This window comes from Hetaerina americana, unplaced genomic scaffold, assembly GCF_022747635.1.
Source record: "Hetaerina americana unplaced genomic scaffold, ioHetAmer1.1.p SCAF_4, whole genome shotgun sequence".
NCBI lineage: Eukaryota > Metazoa > Arthropoda > Insecta > Odonata > Calopterygidae > Hetaerina > Hetaerina americana.
In genome coordinates, this window is record NW_027286985.1 from 76,990,601 (window position 1) to 77,009,940 (window position 19,340).

At 43.6% G+C, this 19,340-nt stretch overlaps 1 protein-coding gene across 1 annotated transcript in view; it reads left to right on the forward strand.

Annotated features, from left to right (window-relative positions):
• Nucleotides 1-19,340, forward strand: part of LOC139692623 (E3 ubiquitin-protein ligase HECW2-like) — a 172,927-nt gene that overhangs the window by 137,848 nt on the left and 15,739 nt on the right. Inside the window, exons 4-9 of the mRNA XM_071590916.1 lie at nucleotides 1,087-1,475; nucleotides 10,236-10,375; nucleotides 14,802-16,957; nucleotides 17,414-17,561; nucleotides 17,952-18,198; nucleotides 19,111-19,296. Of these exons, the coding sequence (XP_071447017.1) occupies nucleotides 1,087-1,475; nucleotides 10,236-10,375; nucleotides 14,802-16,957; nucleotides 17,414-17,561; nucleotides 17,952-18,198; nucleotides 19,111-19,296 (3,266 nt within the window). The remainder of the gene's footprint in view (nucleotides 1-1,086; nucleotides 1,476-10,235; nucleotides 10,376-14,801; nucleotides 16,958-17,413; nucleotides 17,562-17,951; nucleotides 18,199-19,110; nucleotides 19,297-19,340) is intronic.

Consider the following 19,340-nt stretch of genomic DNA (forward strand, 5'->3'; position numbering starts at 1 on the left):
GTCGTCCTGTCTAGCTTGGCGTTCGTAATGAGCAATTTTTCTCCGCTCTTCGGTACACTAAATGTCGTGGTTTGTTTTTTTATGTTTAGTACGGACTTATACGTCGCCGTTATCATTAATCGCCATTATCATTAATTCTCAACCGGTCTTTCCTTCAAGATAGCCGAAAGTTTTTACTTGGTTCCCTAATATCCCATCCGTCCAGACATCAGCTCTCACTTCATTCTTTGCCGCGTTGCTGTTAACATTTGGATCCCGCCAACAACAAGCCGTTCCTACTCCGCAGAGTGGTCTGCCAAAATGTCTTTTGGTAAATGCTGGCGTCTTTATCATTGCCGTACATATTGCGTTATCGCTTTTAATCACCGCAGATCTGCGTTCTCTTTTGGTTAGTTAAGGAATTTCAAAATCGAATCGTTAATTAATCCGCGGGTCAAGTCGTAATGAGTGTGTGCATTCCTCAACTATTTTTTCGCTGATACTCAGCTCGCTGATGTGACGAATTCGTCAATATTTTTCTTTTTACAAAGGAGAGCGTTGTTTTTGATTGGAAAACACTATCAGAACCGTGGTGCAACATAAATTCGTCTGGTCCCGGCGGCGGTGTGGCAATTTTCTTCCATGCTAACCTAGAAGTCGTGGGTTTGATTCCAGCCTAGATGGGGTTTTTGCCACTTTTAGCTAGAGTGCTTGCGATTCTCTTCGTTGTGTCCATGTAAGTTTTTTAGGTGAAATCCCAAATTCGGACTATTTTTGTAATTGTGTTCAATTAGAAAATAGTTATTGAAATGAGATTTGCATGAGGCGTTTCGACAAAACTGGTGAAACTGGAACAGGTAGCAACATTTATCTGCTGAACGGGTTAGTGAGGCTCTATGTTTCCTTGGCTCTATCGGTATCGGCCGCTGTTACGCAGAGAATTCATTATTTTTGCCAAGCATTGTCTTAAAATATTTAGGTAAGTGTTTTGCTCCTGTATCCAGCATGTGCACACGCGCGCATGCCTCCGAGGTAAAAGTGGCAGCTCATGAATGCGCTCTTATTCTATCTCTCTCCCTCTCCTCTTCCTCCTTCCCCCGTCAACAGGTCTTTCGGCTCGCGGACTCCGCAGGGGAGCCCCCTTCGGTCCCGACCCATACGTGAAGCTCCGCATCCGACCCGCGGGTTACCCTGAGGTCCCCAGAGCCCCACAGCCGCCGCTGCCTCCGAGCGCCGACGGTGAGGAGAGACCGCCGTCCTCTTCGGCGCCGGAAGCCCACGAGGAGGCCTCATCCTCCTCGGGGGCCGCGCAGCCCCAGGTACAACAGCAACAACAACAGCAACAATCGCAGCAGGCGCCAACCCAGCAGCAGACATCGGCAGCCTCCGCAGGAAACTCCGGCGCCGTCACCAGTCAGCCGCCCCCACCACCGCCGCACCACGAGGCCAGGACGAGCGTGAGGGAAGGCACCACGCACCCGGCGTGGGACGGGCAGGTGAATATAAGGACGACGTTGCCAAAACTTTCGATCGAGCGCCAAATCGGCCTATCCTTTCCTCCTCCCGGGACCATGCACCATCCACCCGGGTGGCACAAATGGACTGATCTACGAGTGTGTTAAAGGGACGGTTAAAATAATTTACTTTAGATAAGACCTATATCCCAACATTGTTGCCGTCATCACTGGGATAACCGAATACTTAACGATCGCTGATTTCGTAAAATTTCTCGAAATTGAACCTGAAAACCCAAAACATTGAACTGGAAGTGATCGAGTGGAGGTTGATTTACGTCTTGGGTACGAACTTCCTTGTACGACGGCTATGGGGCATTGTAATATTGAAATGTTAAGACAAAGCCCTAGGAGCAGCATTTTCTGAGCGTGGTACGCCGTGTTTCTAGGCTAGAAGAGGTGATTGATGTCGGCGTTGAATGACGTCACGGTAACTTGTTTTCGGAACTTATCCTTTTATGGTGACGCAGTCCGTTACAATTGCCCTATGCGTACCTTCTGGTTTGACCATATCGAAGTGGCGTGACGTGATTGTGCATTCTTCTTTCTATCCTAGGCACAGGTCGCGATAAGATATGTAGAGATAATTGAAAAATAATTGCAATTGGAAATAAATTACGCAGTGGCATTTCAATATAGGCACTACTTTCGTGTTCGCGCATTGTGAGGGGAAAAGAGAATAGCTTCCTGCATATACATGCGCGCTTAGCCGTCAGTTTTGCACTATTCAGTATTGGTAGTCTTCTTGCCACTGTATTGCGGAAATTCTACTTTGAGTTTCGTGATGTTTCGTCCTACATTCTATCTTGTCGATACCAGTAAGTCCCGTCTAAGCCTTTTCAAATTGTTTCTTTTTACATGCATGCATCAATTAACCTTCCCTTCATTGTAAAATTGAGCGAAAAATCAGGTTTTTACAATATTTCAGGAAACTTAAGAAAGTGATATTTTTTTTATTTTAATGTTTTGTGTTTTTTTATGAATTGGATAAATGTTATCTGAATTTTGTGTAATCCTCGGGTAAAACGTTTACAGTGTTGGATTTATGTTGTGATGTGAGAATTCAGTGTGGCTGTACACCACTGAGTAAAGTAATTTTACTTTATTTTTTATTATTATGTTTCCAAATATTTCACGTGAGAAAAACAGATTTTATTTATGGAGTAAAATCATGTCGAAGTACATATTTGTTTTCCTTATATTCGTCCCTTTTACCGCAGTCACCTGCTTACCATGATTAATTCTATTTTATATTGTACTGATAAGAAACATTTTGCCTTCCCTGCCATACCAAAGGGGAATATTTTTCTCTCATGTTCATGAATCAGTGTGTCAGTGTGTAACAAATGCAGGTACCTCTTTTCTCAGCTTAGTCATACAGTTTAAGTTCATTCTTGATAACCACATGCGGGAGCCTTGTTGACATATGGTAGAGTAATTTATCTGAGAAAAGAAGCACTACACTATTAACTTCAGATAATTTTTAATTGCACGCATAACCTTATGCATAAAATACGCCATTTTTAGTTTTCAAGGTCGAACTTGACGGTCGGCACCTTCATGAAATACTCTACTCCTTCTCTTCCCTACTTATTTTATGCAAAGCAGTCTGTATCGATGCTTACACTCATTGTGGACTCTTGAAAAGCTAAAATGACTTCATAGGGACAATGCTACATAAGGACTTCGTAGTGGGTCCCGAATAGGGATTCCCAATAATAGAATTTGTTCTTTGAAGTGTGGAATAGGAAGCAGCTAAACTCTGCCAATTGCCGTTAAGGTCCATCGAAAAATTCTATTGGTGTGTTGACGTATCTCAAATTTTCCCCCCATAGGAAGTATGTTATTTGACGTGAAACCCTAACTCGGTGGAGAGGTTCAGCGCATCAAAGACTCTCGTTAAGTCGGTTACTTAGCGAAATATCGCTTAGCTGTCTGGCTGTGTAAATTTCCATAATTCGCGAACGACTGCGAAGAATTCCCTTTCATACCAAAATTGAATATACATGTATTTACGTGTATTCTGTTTTCGCCCGCGGCCACGTCTGGAATCACGTTGAGAAGTGCATTCCGGTTGGGTCTTTGCGGAAAGCCACTCATTCGACGTCGCGAGGTCCTCTCGTGCAAAGAGCTATTGATTGCGCTGCAACTGATTCTTTTGTCACGCGGCCAAGTATTATGCGTCACTGTTCCGAGAGCCTTTTTTCTATAAATCGCGGTGGCACGTCTCGTTCGTGTATTCCCTTCACGTCGGTCTTTTGATGTAGCGATCCCTAGTGATACCAGAATGTGTTTCCCTATAGTCTTAATAGCAGAGGAGCTCATATTCTCGGTGGCGAGTGGTGATTTCGTCGTCGATTGCGGTCTGCGTATTACACCAGTCTTCTATATATATATATATATATATATATATATATATATATATATATATATATATATATATATATATATATATATTCTACATTGCTGTTGTTGGTTAGAAAATTAGTCCTATATTGTAATCAGAGGTGAATGGCCTGTTGTATGAGCCTCCTGGATTCAGATCAGTGTGAACCAACTGAACGCTCCCGGCCAAGTTTTAAGGAGTACTTGATAATAATGATAATGATTCGTGCGTTGCTCTCAAGAAGGTCTACCCAATTACATATAATGTACTGATCGTTTTTTACAACAGGTAACAGAAATGAACAAAGACATCTATTGCATGGGTGGAGGAGAATCTACCTGGGTGAGAATAGAACCAGCAACCTCTAGATTACCAAAAGAGAACTCTACGACACCGCCACTAAGGTGGTTTTGTATGATTAGGAATATTTAATTAAACAATTATCATATTACAGTGATACTTTGTCTTACTAGCTGCTCAATATACGACCTTTTCGATGCATGAAGTTTTTTCTGGTTCAGTTTTGGCCTTTAGATACGAACTTAATCCCGAGATACGAACTGTAATACTTTTATAATACAGCATATCTCAGAAAACATAATGCGAGAAATAATTTCAACAAAATTTGATCAAAAACTTGTGAAATTTTCGTTGCTATCTCTTGCATCACTTAGAAGAAAAACTCATTCATATCAGCGGTGGTTCTCGAACCGCCAATATCTTCAATGACAATGCCGTTAATCACTTCAGAAAGTTGTTAAGGAAACGGCTTGATCTATCATAGTTTGATAGTTTTTTTCAATCCCTCTCGCTTAAGGAACGAATTACGTTCGCAATTTGAGGTACCTCTACTTCCTTGCGAAGAGGAGACAGAGCAAGGAAATGTATTACCTTCTCCTATGCTTTTTCTAATGTGCGAATTTCAAGCGTCGCAAGGCTTATAGTCAGTACGACGGGAGCTCTACCCTCGCCTTCAGGTTAGTTCGGTTAATGCTCGAAAGAGTAGTGGATAATCCTGAAGAGGAGAGAACCAGTCGGCATGAATGTGAAATTAGTAAAAATGTCAAAGCATAGCTATATTTTCGGATAATTTGAAAGAATTCATTGATTGCTTAATAGTTTTAAACCAACTCTTCGCCATATACAATTCACTGCGTAGCAGAATCGCAGCCTTATGTATCTGAGAGTATTGTGCTATAAGTAAGCTGATCAGCAATTAATTAAAATCCATGAAAAATCACCAACTAAGTTCACTCCAACTCATTATGGATATTATTAACTTATAAATCACTAGATTACTCCTGCAAACTTCGTTTTTGAACAAACTCTTATTCTTTTGTAAAACGAAAGCAAAGAATTTTGCTTTTTTATTTGGCAACTTATCCTTTTTATATTCAATGTTTAACTGCATCGATTTCTCTTATCGGTATGTGCGAAGCTTTCAAATGCACTGTTTAATCCCCTCCCTGAAGAAACTTGGATTCATTCGACGAGTTGTAGGTCACTATATTCAAGAAGTATGGCAGAGTTATCATTATGTACTGGTGAAGCCACACCTGGAATGCGCTGGAAGTATTTGGGACCCATCGGAGAATGGGTTTATTGAACAAGTTCAATGAATCCAACTGCATACCACTAAGCTCGAGCATTTATCACATAGTTACTGAAGGCTGGTGACCTAACAGCTAACACCCCCTGCCACACCTCTCCTGGGCGGCTGACAGGACATGGCTTGGATGTAAATGTAGAATTTCGAGCCATGTGAAATTTCTTCTCATTCGGATATTTTTTCTGTGACGATAGGAAATGACCAATTTCCCATGATTATTTAGTGAAAATCAACTAATATTTCATATGAATATCAGTTACTTTGAGAATTTTGTACATTTTGCACGGACGTGATAGCCGAGCGAGTTCAGCGTTCCACTATTGGCCGGAGGGTCTAGGTTCGAAACCCGGTGACTTTGGGCACTCTCGTCCTCACCCAAGCTGTATGATTTTCCGAGTACCAGATCTTTTTCTACAGTAAGCTCAGGGAAAGGAATTGATATGAATTTCACAGAATTTAGGAGGTTTTAGTTGAGCTTTACCCTCACTTATCAAACTGACCTAATAGCTGAATGTTGCTTGAGCAGGCTATTTGTCGATCATTATGATATGTCATTTGAAAGGCTAAAACCTCGCAAGAATACGTCAATGTGATGCAAAAGGAATGATACGGAATATCGAGGACCTCATTGGATTCCTTAGCTGTGACGAGTTCTCACGTTTTGCTCTCGGATGCCATTCGTCATCAAAACCATAGAGATGCGCAGATTCGTGACAATGCCTCCGAGCATTGGCCATGTCTTAGTTTGTGGATGTCATTCAAGAAGAAATAATCCGCATCTGATTCAGTTATCATTTCTATAAATGGAACTGAATGACTAAAGTGATTTCGCTGCACATTCCCCCAACTCCTTAAAGCCATACCATCCACTCCTCTTAAGGAAGCCTTTTGTACACGATAATGGTGACATATACATGAATTCCTTCTGTTTTCTACTTGTCACTATTCTTTTGCCGTGCCCTAAATTCCAATGCGATCTGCAATTTTACGTCAATGCTGTGATTTCCGAGGAAGACAGCTAAATTCCGTCGAAGTTATTGAGAAATAACGTGTGAGTGTTCTTTTTATGAGTTCTTATATTATGTGTTACTGTACAAGTTTTATATGTATATATATATATATATATATAATATATGTATATATATATAAAAAATATGTATATATATATGTATACACATATATATATATATATATATATATATATATATATATATATATATATATATATATATACATATATATATAATATATGTGTATATATAAAATATATGTATATATATATATGTGTGTGTGTGTGTGTGTGCGTGCGCGCGTGCGTGCGTGCGGTTTTGTATGTATGTGTGTAAGTATATATACCTGTATACAGGTGTATTTACTTTTCTGAGGAAGACAGCTCGTAGTGTCTAAGCGTTATACAATGTGCGTGTCCTTTTTTGTTCTCTTCGTGTAAGAAGTGGTTTTTGTACAATGGTGTCGTCTCTGTTTAGCGCTACTTCTATGTTGATTCCATTTCATCAAAATAAGTATTTCGCGAAAATAGTGTAACTCTAAGACAGAATCACTTAAAGAGGACTTTTAAGATCCGTTAAATGTCTGTTGTTCCTCCGCGTAGGGTAGTGGACTGTGACAGGTATGTCCCCACAATATGGACCTGCGAGGAGGAATACCCCGGTTACACGGATCTTCAACAACATACCTGTAGCAGCACAGAAGTCTTCATAAGGAGAAAGTTATGGTTACAATACTTGTTTTCCCAAAATGTTGGTACGGAGACACAACGGTGAATATTATTTAATAGCGATGGAGTTGCAAATCAAAATCTTTGTGAACATCAGCTCTAGAATGTGTTTAATTCATCCTTCAACCCATTTTATGAGTAGATTAAGGAATACCCACCAAGCGATCATTCTTCTTTGAGAATGGAAGGATGGAATCAGATACTCTGAGTACCATTGATTCAATCCACACAAAAGTCAATCCGACGCAGATTAATTTAAATCGCTCCCCTCCGAAGAAATAATTCGTGCAAATGCCGAAAAAATGTGTTGCAAAATCGACGTTCGGGTTGCTACATTAGCAACCGTTGTGCCTACGTACCGTTCGTGGTTTAGGTCGGCTTAACATTGTCCCTAGCTAACATCTCCTCATTTCCCCCGGGCAAGGTATCTGGGAAGTAGATGGATGAGTATAGGTCGGGGAAATCTGGAGACTTCTCCAAACCTTGAGAGAAAAAATCTCCGAGCCCTCAAGGTTGACGTCGGCAGCGTCATAGGAATTACTTTTCTCACGCGTAACCTGCCCGATGAAATCCATGCGCTAAAAAATGTTCTGCTGCAAAGATCAAATGTATCGATTTTTGCCGAATCGTCTTTTTCCCTGCTTCACGCACGCCCTGTTTTGTCTCCTTCACGTCATTCTATTTCCCGTCCTGCAGGTATGACGCCAATCGCGAGGAGAATTGAGTACTTTCGCTTAAATCGGTGGTACGGATCAAGACTTCAGCGTGACTTGCTCTTAGAACATGTATTTTTTTGCGATTCACCAAATGTTATAAAAACAATAAGTATAATACCTTTCTATTTCTTTCAACAGCATTTCAATCTGCTAAACGATAAATATCATGTGGTCTCCTAGAAAAAAATCCTTATCTCTACTTCTCCCTGGTACCTTTTGCGTGCCGTTCTGAGGAGATATATATATTAAAGGCATCTAAATGTTGAAGGTTTTAGTAGTGTGACGGAATGGGGAATATCGATGGGGATATATACAATATTTATGTACGTAAATGTTGGTTAAAACATTTAAACGCAGAGAAAGGGCACATATTTAGTTTTGACGTTTCGAAGGCACGGCCGTCATCATCAGAATGCCGTTTTCGGGAGAAGAGCGGAGAGCATGTGGGAGATTGAGAGGTTAGAGGTAAGGGACGAATAGGAAATGGACAAGGGGGTGAGAGGGGATGTGTAGACGGCTATTGGATGGATTTTGTGGGCTGAGCACATCCTGGGAAGTTAGAATGACTGAAGCACCCAGATATGCGCCATCGCGAGGTTTCTCACCTCTCCACTACTTGCGGATTCGTGAAGGATTTCAATCGCCGAAACTGAGAAGCAGTCTTTAAAAAATTGGCCGTGGGAAGCAGTGTGGGTAACGATAAGATAATTAAAGAATATGGGAGATTTATTGATTAGCGGTGGTGATTCATGCGTTGTGTATTTATGTATATGCTTTCGCCACCCATGCTCACGAAACTACGCTTTACAAAATTTATCCGTGCGGGAACTTTTTAAATTGTCATTGATGTTTCAGGTATTTTTCTGATTTGTATTTACCAATTCCACATTCCGAACCCGAATTTATTTTTTTGCGTAAAAGATACGGAATCACGCAAACGTGCTGGCATCGTAAGCCACGTGAAGGAAGATGTCGTAGAACCTTCCACTTGAAGAGATGCGTGTGTTGTATGTAGGAATGGATCGGAAGGTATGACCCAATCAGAGAGGGTTTAGACTGTGACCATAATTATGAACTTCAATACGTAACGCCCACCACGATATGGCGAATTTTGTTACTATTGTAAAATCAGCATAAATTCATCTGGCCACATAGTGACGGAGGACTGAAACATCAAGTGTAGTCAACTCGAAGGTTGGTTTTGGTATGTAAGGGTAGAGCTATCCTTGAACCGATTCTTAATTCATAGGGGCTATGGAATTCAAGGCAGAAAGGCCATTTCCTTTCCTAGTGACATTAGCGGTTTCCCGCGAGATACTGATATACAGAAAATCTCACGTTTAAATTTTTAGGCGGTGTTATCCTTAAGTGTCATCACGGATTTGAACCTGGAATCCTCCAGTTGATGTTTGTTGACCGTAGTTGACCGTTAGAGCCTTCAATATGAATATAATAGTGTGTCAACCCAACTTTTATTGACCAAAATATTCTTTATTTACATTTCCTTTTTTGGAATAGGGTGAGGCTCCACACAGCGCTAGGTCTTAAACTGTGACTTGTTTTGCGCAAAAGAAAATCTGACAGTGGTGCCTTAAGTTGTAGGTATTGTTAAATTCCTACTGATCTCAACATTCGTAAAACTGGTTCGAACTGAATGCGAATACTATATTGGGATGGGGATCGCCAGAAAATAGACCGTCCAAATTATCTTCCGCCGCAGGGCAGCATTTTCTTTCCGGTGCGTTATTTTTCGTGGATTCGGTAGTGGGGAGTAAGCGAGAACTTATGATTTTTCGGCAATCGAAAAAAAAAATGTCACGGCCTAGAAGAAAAGCGCGGGAAACAGAAACCTCCGGTGGACTATAATCGTTCTTTATGTGACCTCTAATTAGCAACTCGAAAAAGTCGTCGGCGTTGTGGTTTCCCGTTGAGGATGATGAGCGCTAAACCGATGGAAGGTAAGAAATTCCGACACCCCTCGTGGGACTGTTCTTCTCTCCCATAATAATTTCTCTTCCCCCGGCAGTGGGCATCGCCGTGTTTCGCTCGCCCCTCTTCCCTCGCTCCGTAGCCCTCTTCTCCCCCTTCCAAACTCCCCCTTTCTCCACCTTCATCTCCGCAATTCTCCACTTTCCACCCCCCTCCCAATCCCCTTCTCCCCCCCCTAGTCAATCCCTCCTCCGCCTCCGCTTTGGGATGATATTTTCGCGCGCTTCATTTTTTAACCACTCGTCATTCTCCGTGTAACCTTTCACCTCTTTTTTTCTCATCTCTCCTTCCTTTTTCTCCGTAGGCTTTCAGGCTTGTGGGACACCTGCGTGACTCCCTCGAGGTCGAGGTGAAGGACAAGGTGAACAAGAGCCGTCCGGCCACCAACAGATTCCTGGGCAGGGTCACCATACCCGTCCGAGCCATCCGGGAGAGGGCCAGAGGGTGAGTGTAGTAATAAAAAAATAAAAAGATCACCACCTACCCACTCTCCATGAGGAATGGTGGTGGGAGATGGAAGAAGGTGCGGGAGCCTCGTCTCGTACCTCGATCCTTTCCCTCCCTTCTTATCCCCCTCACCATTCTCCATCGATTACACCCCTTTCCCTCCCTCGGTTCACTCCTCTCCCCCCTAGTCCATCTCCCAACAACGTCTCGCGCGCAACTCTTGGGGATTCTCAAAGTCCGACCACCCCTCCTTTCTCACCATCTTCCTCGCACCTTTTCCAACAAATTACTCTCCCGTGCACTTTTCGTATCGGCTCTGGCTCCCTCGCAAACCTCGCATTGATAGCGCGGAAGCTTCTTGCAGCAGTTTCGTAGACATACCCTGGCCTCTTCCCCGTTCGCTTTATAAATCGTCATATTCATGATTTATTCTATTCAGGGCTGACGGTGACGTTCTTAAGCTCCATTGGCATTCCCCGGACAAGTCATTGGCACTGTAAGACGTAATTATTTTCATTTAATTCAAGATCAAATGGATATCTAGTGTTGTTACAGTTGCTACTGGTTTCCCATAACTGAAAACCCCATATAATAATAACGTGACTAACGTATATTCGTTTTTTCGTTAATTATCTCGGAATGATGACGAATTCGATTCGCTTACTAATTCTCAGAATTGCGATTATTCAAACGAATAATTGTTCTGATATTTTCCAATTTTACATTTACGAGGGTAGTCTGAAAAGTTTCCGACCTAACAAAGGTGTAAATGCATTCGTGAATGTCCCAATTAAGCGCTCTGTGAGTTAATTGTGCTCGGTAATTTATGATTCGTGATCTAATGTGTTTAATGAAAATAATTACCATAAGATACTTTCTCTGGTCAACTTTGGTTATTTATCAGTTACTGTTATTCAAAAATCACAAGAAAGTACCAAATTTCGAATGGCTTACCGCGGGGACTATTCCATTTTGATCTCATATCATTACGAGATTATTATAATTGAATATGTAATTACGAGAAAAAAGCCTGCAGTATTCTCATCATTATGGAAAATTTCCACCAAATCGCACGTGATGCCGTAACTATTATTATGGTAGTCTACCGGTTAAGGTAAGTTTTTGATGGACGCACTGACTAACCACAGGTAGACTTCTAAGTCTCAACTAACACGGCACAACGTAAAATCCTGCACCACTCTATTTCTTCAATTTTATATGCCTTCCACATCTACAAATTCCGTTCAAGATGGGTATTTTCTTCCTCTCCCTACTCGTGTTCATTATACTCTTCCCTTTATGGAAGTCCTCAGCATTCCATCAGCAACCAAAATCTCTGTATTCATTTCTTCTGCCCCCTTTGATTATCTCCCAACAATCCTCTCTCCTCCTCTGCCATATCTTGTATTTTGGCTGTATTATTTCCAGCCGATTTTACTTTTTTCATTCATGGCCACACCCTATTCTCAGTAACCTCCAATCAATGCTTATCGTGATGTCTCAACGACCAAGTTTCTGCACAAACTGCACTTCATGTCATGAATTTTCACGAATATTTTCTTTATATTTTTACTCAAGGTCCTTGTCATCGACCCCAAGCTATTTATAAAAGCTCCTTTACCTAACGAAATTATTAGTCAAATGTCCGAACCACTTTTGCTATCTTCGTCCAAAACATCTCCCAGCCGTAGTTGACTTTAACCATTTGAATAGTGAACTTTCGTCTGTTGCACTACCTTCGTATTCCTCGAGAATTACGTTACCCATTTTTATTTACATGGATTCTCATCCCATTTCTATCACAATAATATTGTAATGCGCTTATCAATTATTGAAATCCTAGGCTGACTGGTTATCTAAAGTTTAATCATTCAAACATCTGATTTAATCACTTCCCTACCAACTTACGAGTACATTCCTTCATCCATCCATTCCCATCCTGACTCTCCATCCGCTGCCCGCATTTGTGAGCGAATGTAGGTTCTGAATAAGTCTCATATCCCTCAATTTTACCCTTAATCTTCTGCATTATATCCATTAATTCTACCCCACATACTCGGTTGAACGCCTTCTCGAAACTCTCCAAGCACTGTAATATATATTGAATGTCCAATGAGTTTCTTCAGTGATCATGCTTTTTTTGAGCCTCAAAAAGGAGTTATATGCCTAGACTGTGTACCACGCCGTATGAACGATTTTCTTTCTGAAAAAATGAACTGTGACTCTATAGTTTCATTTTGTTCTCCATAGAGTTTTTTTCCGTTTCACCCATCGGAAAGAGAAGGTTTAAAGGCGGGTACATCAGACTGAAATCGGTTTAAGTTAGAAAAGGGCCAAATTATTGGTTGTGGAAGTCATTCATATGGCTCCAAGATAAAAATCAATATGCACCCCCTCCCTGTAAGAATGTATCCTGCGCCATAATAATCATTGAAACCACCTTAGCGCTTAAGGTCTGATGGCATTTCCGATTTAAGGAGAGGCAATATCGCTTTCGCTAATCCAGGATGAAAAGCTGGTGGTGAGGGCAACTGGAAATTTTTCTTGTCAGGGAATATTTCCGCCGGAATGATAATTTAGGCGACGTAAAAACAGTAATTGGCTGCCAGGCGTTGAAATCTCCTCGGCCGGAAGTTGAGCAGTCTTGGAGATGGTTCCAAAATAAGATAAATGGAGTCTCGGCGCCTTCCTTTCGTTTGTAACTGTTCATAATTGTTCATAAATGATGTGGTGCTTCTCGGGTGGTGGTAAAGTTCTTGCTAGGCATTCCTTTCTCTCCCCACCATTACCTAGGGGATGATGATAGAGCAAATTGTAGATTACCTTATGCCAATTATGACCATAGGTTGTAGTTTTATAGTCGCCGGAATCTGCTTCCCGGGAAGTTAGTACAGGGAACTGACCGCAGGGTATTCTTATAAATTGCATACGAATTTCAATCCACTTGATATGCCCGCCTCCTGAAATCTCCAAGGTATCCATCGGTTGGAACCTCCTCTTATCCTCAGAGATCAGCCCACTGAGATCCTCTATTCAACTCTGTAAATGCAGTTTGTTTTTTGCTGGGTGGAAGAGAATTATAATGCATTTGTTTATAGATCCACCTTTGATGCCCTCGTCAGTATTCTCTAACTTATTCATGAAACATTGTTTATGTGAGAATTTATTTAATTGAGAGCAGATTCTTTTGGGAAAATATTACTGAAAATGTATTGTAAGTATTTTAAGGCCATGTTTTACAAGGCAGTTGAACACGTGTTGACTGTGTGAAAAAGACATTTTTCCGCGGCTGTTATTCATTTTCTGGCATTTGGTTTTGTGTTTTGAGACCAAGTTTTATTCATAACTAAAATACCATTCCTGACATACACATCTACATAATGCCCCGTAAGCCGCCGCAAGGGCGTGTGGCGGGAGTGTTAGGTCACTGCCCGCAAATGAGGACAAAACCACTTGCACAATCAACAATCCATGCAAACCTGTACCCACAATGGCGTATACATTCACGCAAAATCCCTTTCAACGTACACGCATGAAAATACATGTACTAATAGGTTGTAAGTGTCGAGAAATGTCATGACGTAACTAACAATAATGTGTGCCAAGACTTAACAGGAGAGGGAGGTTAACGATATTTGTTGGTAATTACCGGGGTTCTGTTTATTTCCGCTTTTAAAAATAGGTCTAAAATTGGCTATTTTCCAATCCAGGGAACAACGCCACCTGAAATCGATTTGTTGAATATTTATTGAAAAATAGCGCGATTTCGGTCGCGAGATCTTTCAGTACCCTAGCGAGTGCCACCAGATCATTTTCAATCGTAAATAAGCCGACGTGCATTTATGCGAACTATCAAATACGGTGAGAAACGATTTATTGTCAATATCGTCTGAAGTGAAGCAAATATAACACGCCTCATATCATTACCGAGACAATGGAAGTCGCCCCTTTAATTTTTATGCTAATTATGTAACTTAACTTGTCCAATATTGATTTAAATTAAAGCGAATTTCCCTAAGCCGCTCCCCTCAAATCTCAAAATGTCTTCGTTTTTCCTTTTATTGTGTTAGTTAGGAATTTACCGTTTCCCATCTTTTACCCTGTGAACTGCTTATTGTTATTTCCTCCTACGAGTTTTCTCTACTGGAAATGCCGAAATTCTTAAATTTCCCTGCTAGTATTTCCCTGTTAATCTAGTGGCATATTGAAGTAATGTTCTTTTCCAGTTACATCACAGCACTCATTCTTTGTAAGGTACTAGTTTTCCCGTTTGGCTTTGGACCAAATTATTGACGTAGTTTAATAGCTATCGTGTTTGTATTTGTTTATGCATACCTTTTGCATTGAACATTTTTACGCTTGTAGAGATAAACGGCAATATCTGTACATCATAATTGTATTCTGCAAATCTTTCTCGCTCCAGGTGCCCAGCTCAATTCAGGTTGCCGCTTTCGCCGACGGAGGGCGAGCAGCATGCGTCCGTCCTCTTCACGGTGGCCCTCGAGCCAGTTACCCTGTCGCCGGACGACGGGGCCGTGGCCCTCCCAAGGAAGAGGCCCTCACGCAGGCACAACCACAACAACTCCGTGCCCTCCCCGCCCCCCGCGCATGCTCCTGCCGCCGGCACCCCCACTGAGAGGAGGCGGAGGGCCGACGCTCACCACCACCACCGACACAACCGCCTCGACGACCTCTCCCGACCTCCGGGGAGCTCGGAGAGCGAGTCGGAGGCCGAGGCGGGCCTAAGGAGACACCTGATGCGCAAGCGGGGCGCCGGCCCGCGACCAGCCATCCCCGCGGTGGCCCCCGACGCCCACCGCCCCGCCGGTGAGGACTCAGGCTCCGACGCTTCGGCCAAGGAGCAGACCACGTGGAATTCGCACCGACGGGAAGGGGCCTCAGAGGAGGAGGAAGAGGAGGAGGACGTAGCCTCTGGAGGGGCGGGCGGCGGTGGATACTATCCCATCTGGAGGAGGAGGGCCGATTCCCCTCCCGTCCGCCCCCGCAGGGCCGAGGAGGACTCAATCTACGAGACCCTGTACCCCACGCCAGCACCGCCACCCCTACCGCCCCGGGGTAGGACGTCGCCCCCCAGACAGGGGTGTCCTGCCCCAGGCCGAGGGCACCGACCCCTCGAGAGGACGCGCGCCACCCTCAGGTGCGAGATCCCACCGCCCTCGCCAGTCGGCAGGAACCCGCCCGACCTGCCACGGCGTAGGGAGGCCCCCGGCCCCGCTCCAGACCTACCGCCGCGCCCCAACGACCGGAGGCGGCTGCTCAACCCGGAAGACACCTTCGCCTTCGAGATCATCGACACGGACGAGCTGCAGACTGGGTCGGATACGCCGCCTCCGCCGCCCGCCAAGCTGGAACCAGAAGGGGCGTGCTGTCCGGCGGAGAGGTGCGCCCGGCCGGTCCTATTACCGGTCGTCGAGGGTGACGGCGCGGCCGTAGCGGCCGGTTGCAGCTCTGGGGGAGCGGCAGTCAGTCCGTCAGTGGCCCCCCTGGCAACCCCGGAGCAGGACAGCAGCCTCGTGGACGGGTCCTCCCTAGAGAACCTGGTGGACGAGGAGGAGGAAGTGCCGGACGCCGAAGCGGTGGCGGCCGTGTTCGCCTTCTGCCGCCCCCTTGACACTCATTGCGCCGGGGAAGACCCTCCAGCGATCCCAGTCGCCCCTCCCGACATGTGCGACCCCGTACCCCCGTCCCCTCCACCGAGGGTTCTCCCGGAGGTGACGGAGGATTCGGTGCAACCCCCGACCGAAGGAGCCTCGTGCAGTAGGTTGCCACCCCCGCCCCTACCTCCACCCGCCTCCCCAGCCTCCCTCTCCACGCCCACCTCCGACTCCGGCCTCGTCCTCACCGCCGCGACCACATCGTCCAGCGGCTCGGACGACGCTACGACCACTGTGGCGAGCACCAACGGGGCGCCTACCAAGGGCCAGCCACCCCCCAGCCCTGTGCCCGAGAGGAGGCTCAGCTCCAGCTCTGGGGACTCACTGGTGTCCATACCTACGGCGCCGGTGGCGCAGCCTCAGGAGAGCGGGGAATCGTGCGAGGTGTTATTGGAGGAGGGTGCGGCGGCGATCGTGACACCAACGGCGGCGACGAGGCCCCACCGGCCCCTATCCCGACAACTGAGCCATCCCCTACCGTCGTCGTTCAGGGCTGGCAGGGACACTTCCCCCGACCATCTCTGCCGTCACCCGGTTCCTCCGCCCCACCACCGGCAGTGGAGGCGCGGGAGTGGAGGCAGCGGGAGTGGAGGGGCCGCGTCAAGGCGCGATGCCTTGCCGCTGCCTTCACCCCCAGCCCTGCCTCTCTGTCCTCCCACGCCCACCCATCATGCCAGGCCAACCAGGGCCAAGTTGGAGGCCAGGGCAGCTGCCACGACCGCCTCGGATGTGGCGGAGGGAGGAGCAGCGGCGGCGGCTGTGGCGAGTGGCACCACGCCCCCCTTGCCACCCCCGCCACCTGTGCACCACCACCTAGCATCGACGCGATTGCCCTCGATCCCCGAGCGCACTTTCGAGGGACATAGGGTGGAGGCCCTGATGGAAGAGGAACCATTACCCCCGCGTGAGTGCTTATCTTTCCTCCATGTAGTAGTGATGGATCAAATTTGATCATTTTTTAATATTTGATAATGTATTTTCATCTTGCAAATGGGTGACTCAGTTTTTATATTTAGTACAATACCTGTCATACTATTTAAAAGGGCCATGCTGTATGACAGAACTGCCAAATTTGGGATAATCTGTAAAGTTTTTGCTGTTCAGATGGAATTTTGGTTTAGGAAAACAATAGTTTTTTTCTTTTGGACAATATGTCTACGATAATAGTTATGTAGTGACTGTAACTGGAATTTATATGTTATACTTTCCCCTAATTAATGGCTAAGATTTCAACTGTGGGGCTTATGCTTGCTCTATATTTTATTGATTCCTTTAGTAATAATATTAAAATTTTACATTTCTTGATGTGTGTTGTGCTTAAAGTTGTATATTGATTTTTAAATTGTACTATTTTGTGTAGATTGGGAGGCAAGAATAGACAGTCATGGCAGAATATTTTACATAGACCATGTCAATAGGACCACAACCTGGCAGAGACCATCGACCAATTCAACTTCTCGTACAAGAATATCCAGTAGTGACATGCAGAGACAACAGTTAGATAGAAGGTTGGAAACTGAGCAATTTCTATTATAGTACCTGAAAACTTAAAGAACCATGGTGGAAACTTAAGGAGACTTTTTTTGTTAGAAGGAGTGAACTCTTAGTGTGATAATGCAATTCACTCACTGGAAAGGGTTTTAGAAATGCAATGTGAAATAATTCTGAAACAAAAAGCTTTCATTGTTTTTGCAGATTTTTAATTTGATTCTTTGATTACCCTTTAATATAATGTCCTTTCAGTCGATTGAAATTTTCTCCACAATGGTAAATAATTTTATTTCTCCTTAAAATCAATTTAATCGCTCAAATCAAAATTAAATATGCATAGGAAAATTTACCCTGTTTTTTGGGGGACCTGTCTCATTGACATCTTGTGTTTTATATTTCTTAAATAGGTATCAGAGTATACGAAGGACTATAACATCCCGTCGTTCAGAGGTGGATGATTTTGGCCTGCCCCCTCAGCAGCTCATGGGCTCCGCTGGATCAGAATCTGTATCTGGAAATGGTTTTGTGCCCAGTGGGGCATCATCCCATGCACAGAGAAATGCTGTTCCTTCTGCCAATGAGCACCTGCTTGTAATCCCTGCTGTACGCTTCATCTGCCGCCATGACTTCTTCCCAATTCTTCACATGAATGAGGTGGGTTCCTCAATAGAATATCATAGATTTAAAGGTGCAGTGTGTGGATTTTGGGTGCTCCATGAAGGCTAAATCACAATTTTAGGAATTTTAAATGCCAAAAAATAAAGCTAGCAACCTTTTTGTGAAACTATTGCCCTCTTCAGCACCTCCAAAATTCTTCCTTTTTGTCATTCAAAAGTCCTATTCTAATCATCAATCTACCCCACTTACACATCAGTCTTCTTTTTGGCTGGTCTTCAATATCAAACTACCTTTAAAGGTCCATACCAGCTTCTTATACTCCTTCCCTTCACCAATTTTCTCCCTTCCCCTACATTATAGCCATTATTTATTTTTCATCCTTTCCGTTATTCCATCCTCTTCTCAAGTCATATATCAAAAGCCACCCAAACTATTCCCATCCTCTTTCCTGGATATTGCAAGTTTTTGAATCAAAATTACCATACTCAACATTATATTCTGAGTTTGTCTGTACTTATTAACCTAACTCTAGAGTGATGGTTCCCTTTTGAAAACACCTCTATGAAGTTGTACTCTTTTAACACCTCTATATTTTTTATCCTCTTCAGAAGTGAGAAAAAAATGTTCTTCCCATTTTGCTTCCCAGGAGACAATATTGTGAATCTACAATGGTCATTTTTATATGAAGTGTAGATTGGCTGTCTAAGATTACTCAATAAGAGCCTAGAGAAGATCTGATAAAACTCTTTTAAGAATCTTTCATTGTACTTTGCCTTCTCACCATTAAAAAGAATTTGACTTTATTTTTGCTTCACAGCATGTCTTTAGGTTTTTATTCACCCAAGATATTAGTGAATGCATTTAGTAGATGAAAACACTTTCATTTTCTTTTGAAGTTGTTACATTCACATCGCTGAAGGTAATTTATTTCTGTTTATGTATTTTCAGGAAGCCCTTGCCCTTTATAACCGTAATGGATCTTTAAAACATATGATATCCAAGATCCGTAGAGATGCTCATGCATTTGAGAGGTACCAGCATAATCGTGACCTTGTTGCTCTTGTCAATATGTTTGCTGATACTGGACGTGATTTGCCACGTGGTTGGGAAACAAAACTGGACCGCAATGGAAAGGTATTTATGAAGTTTTATAATAATTTACCCTTAAGCCAGAAGTA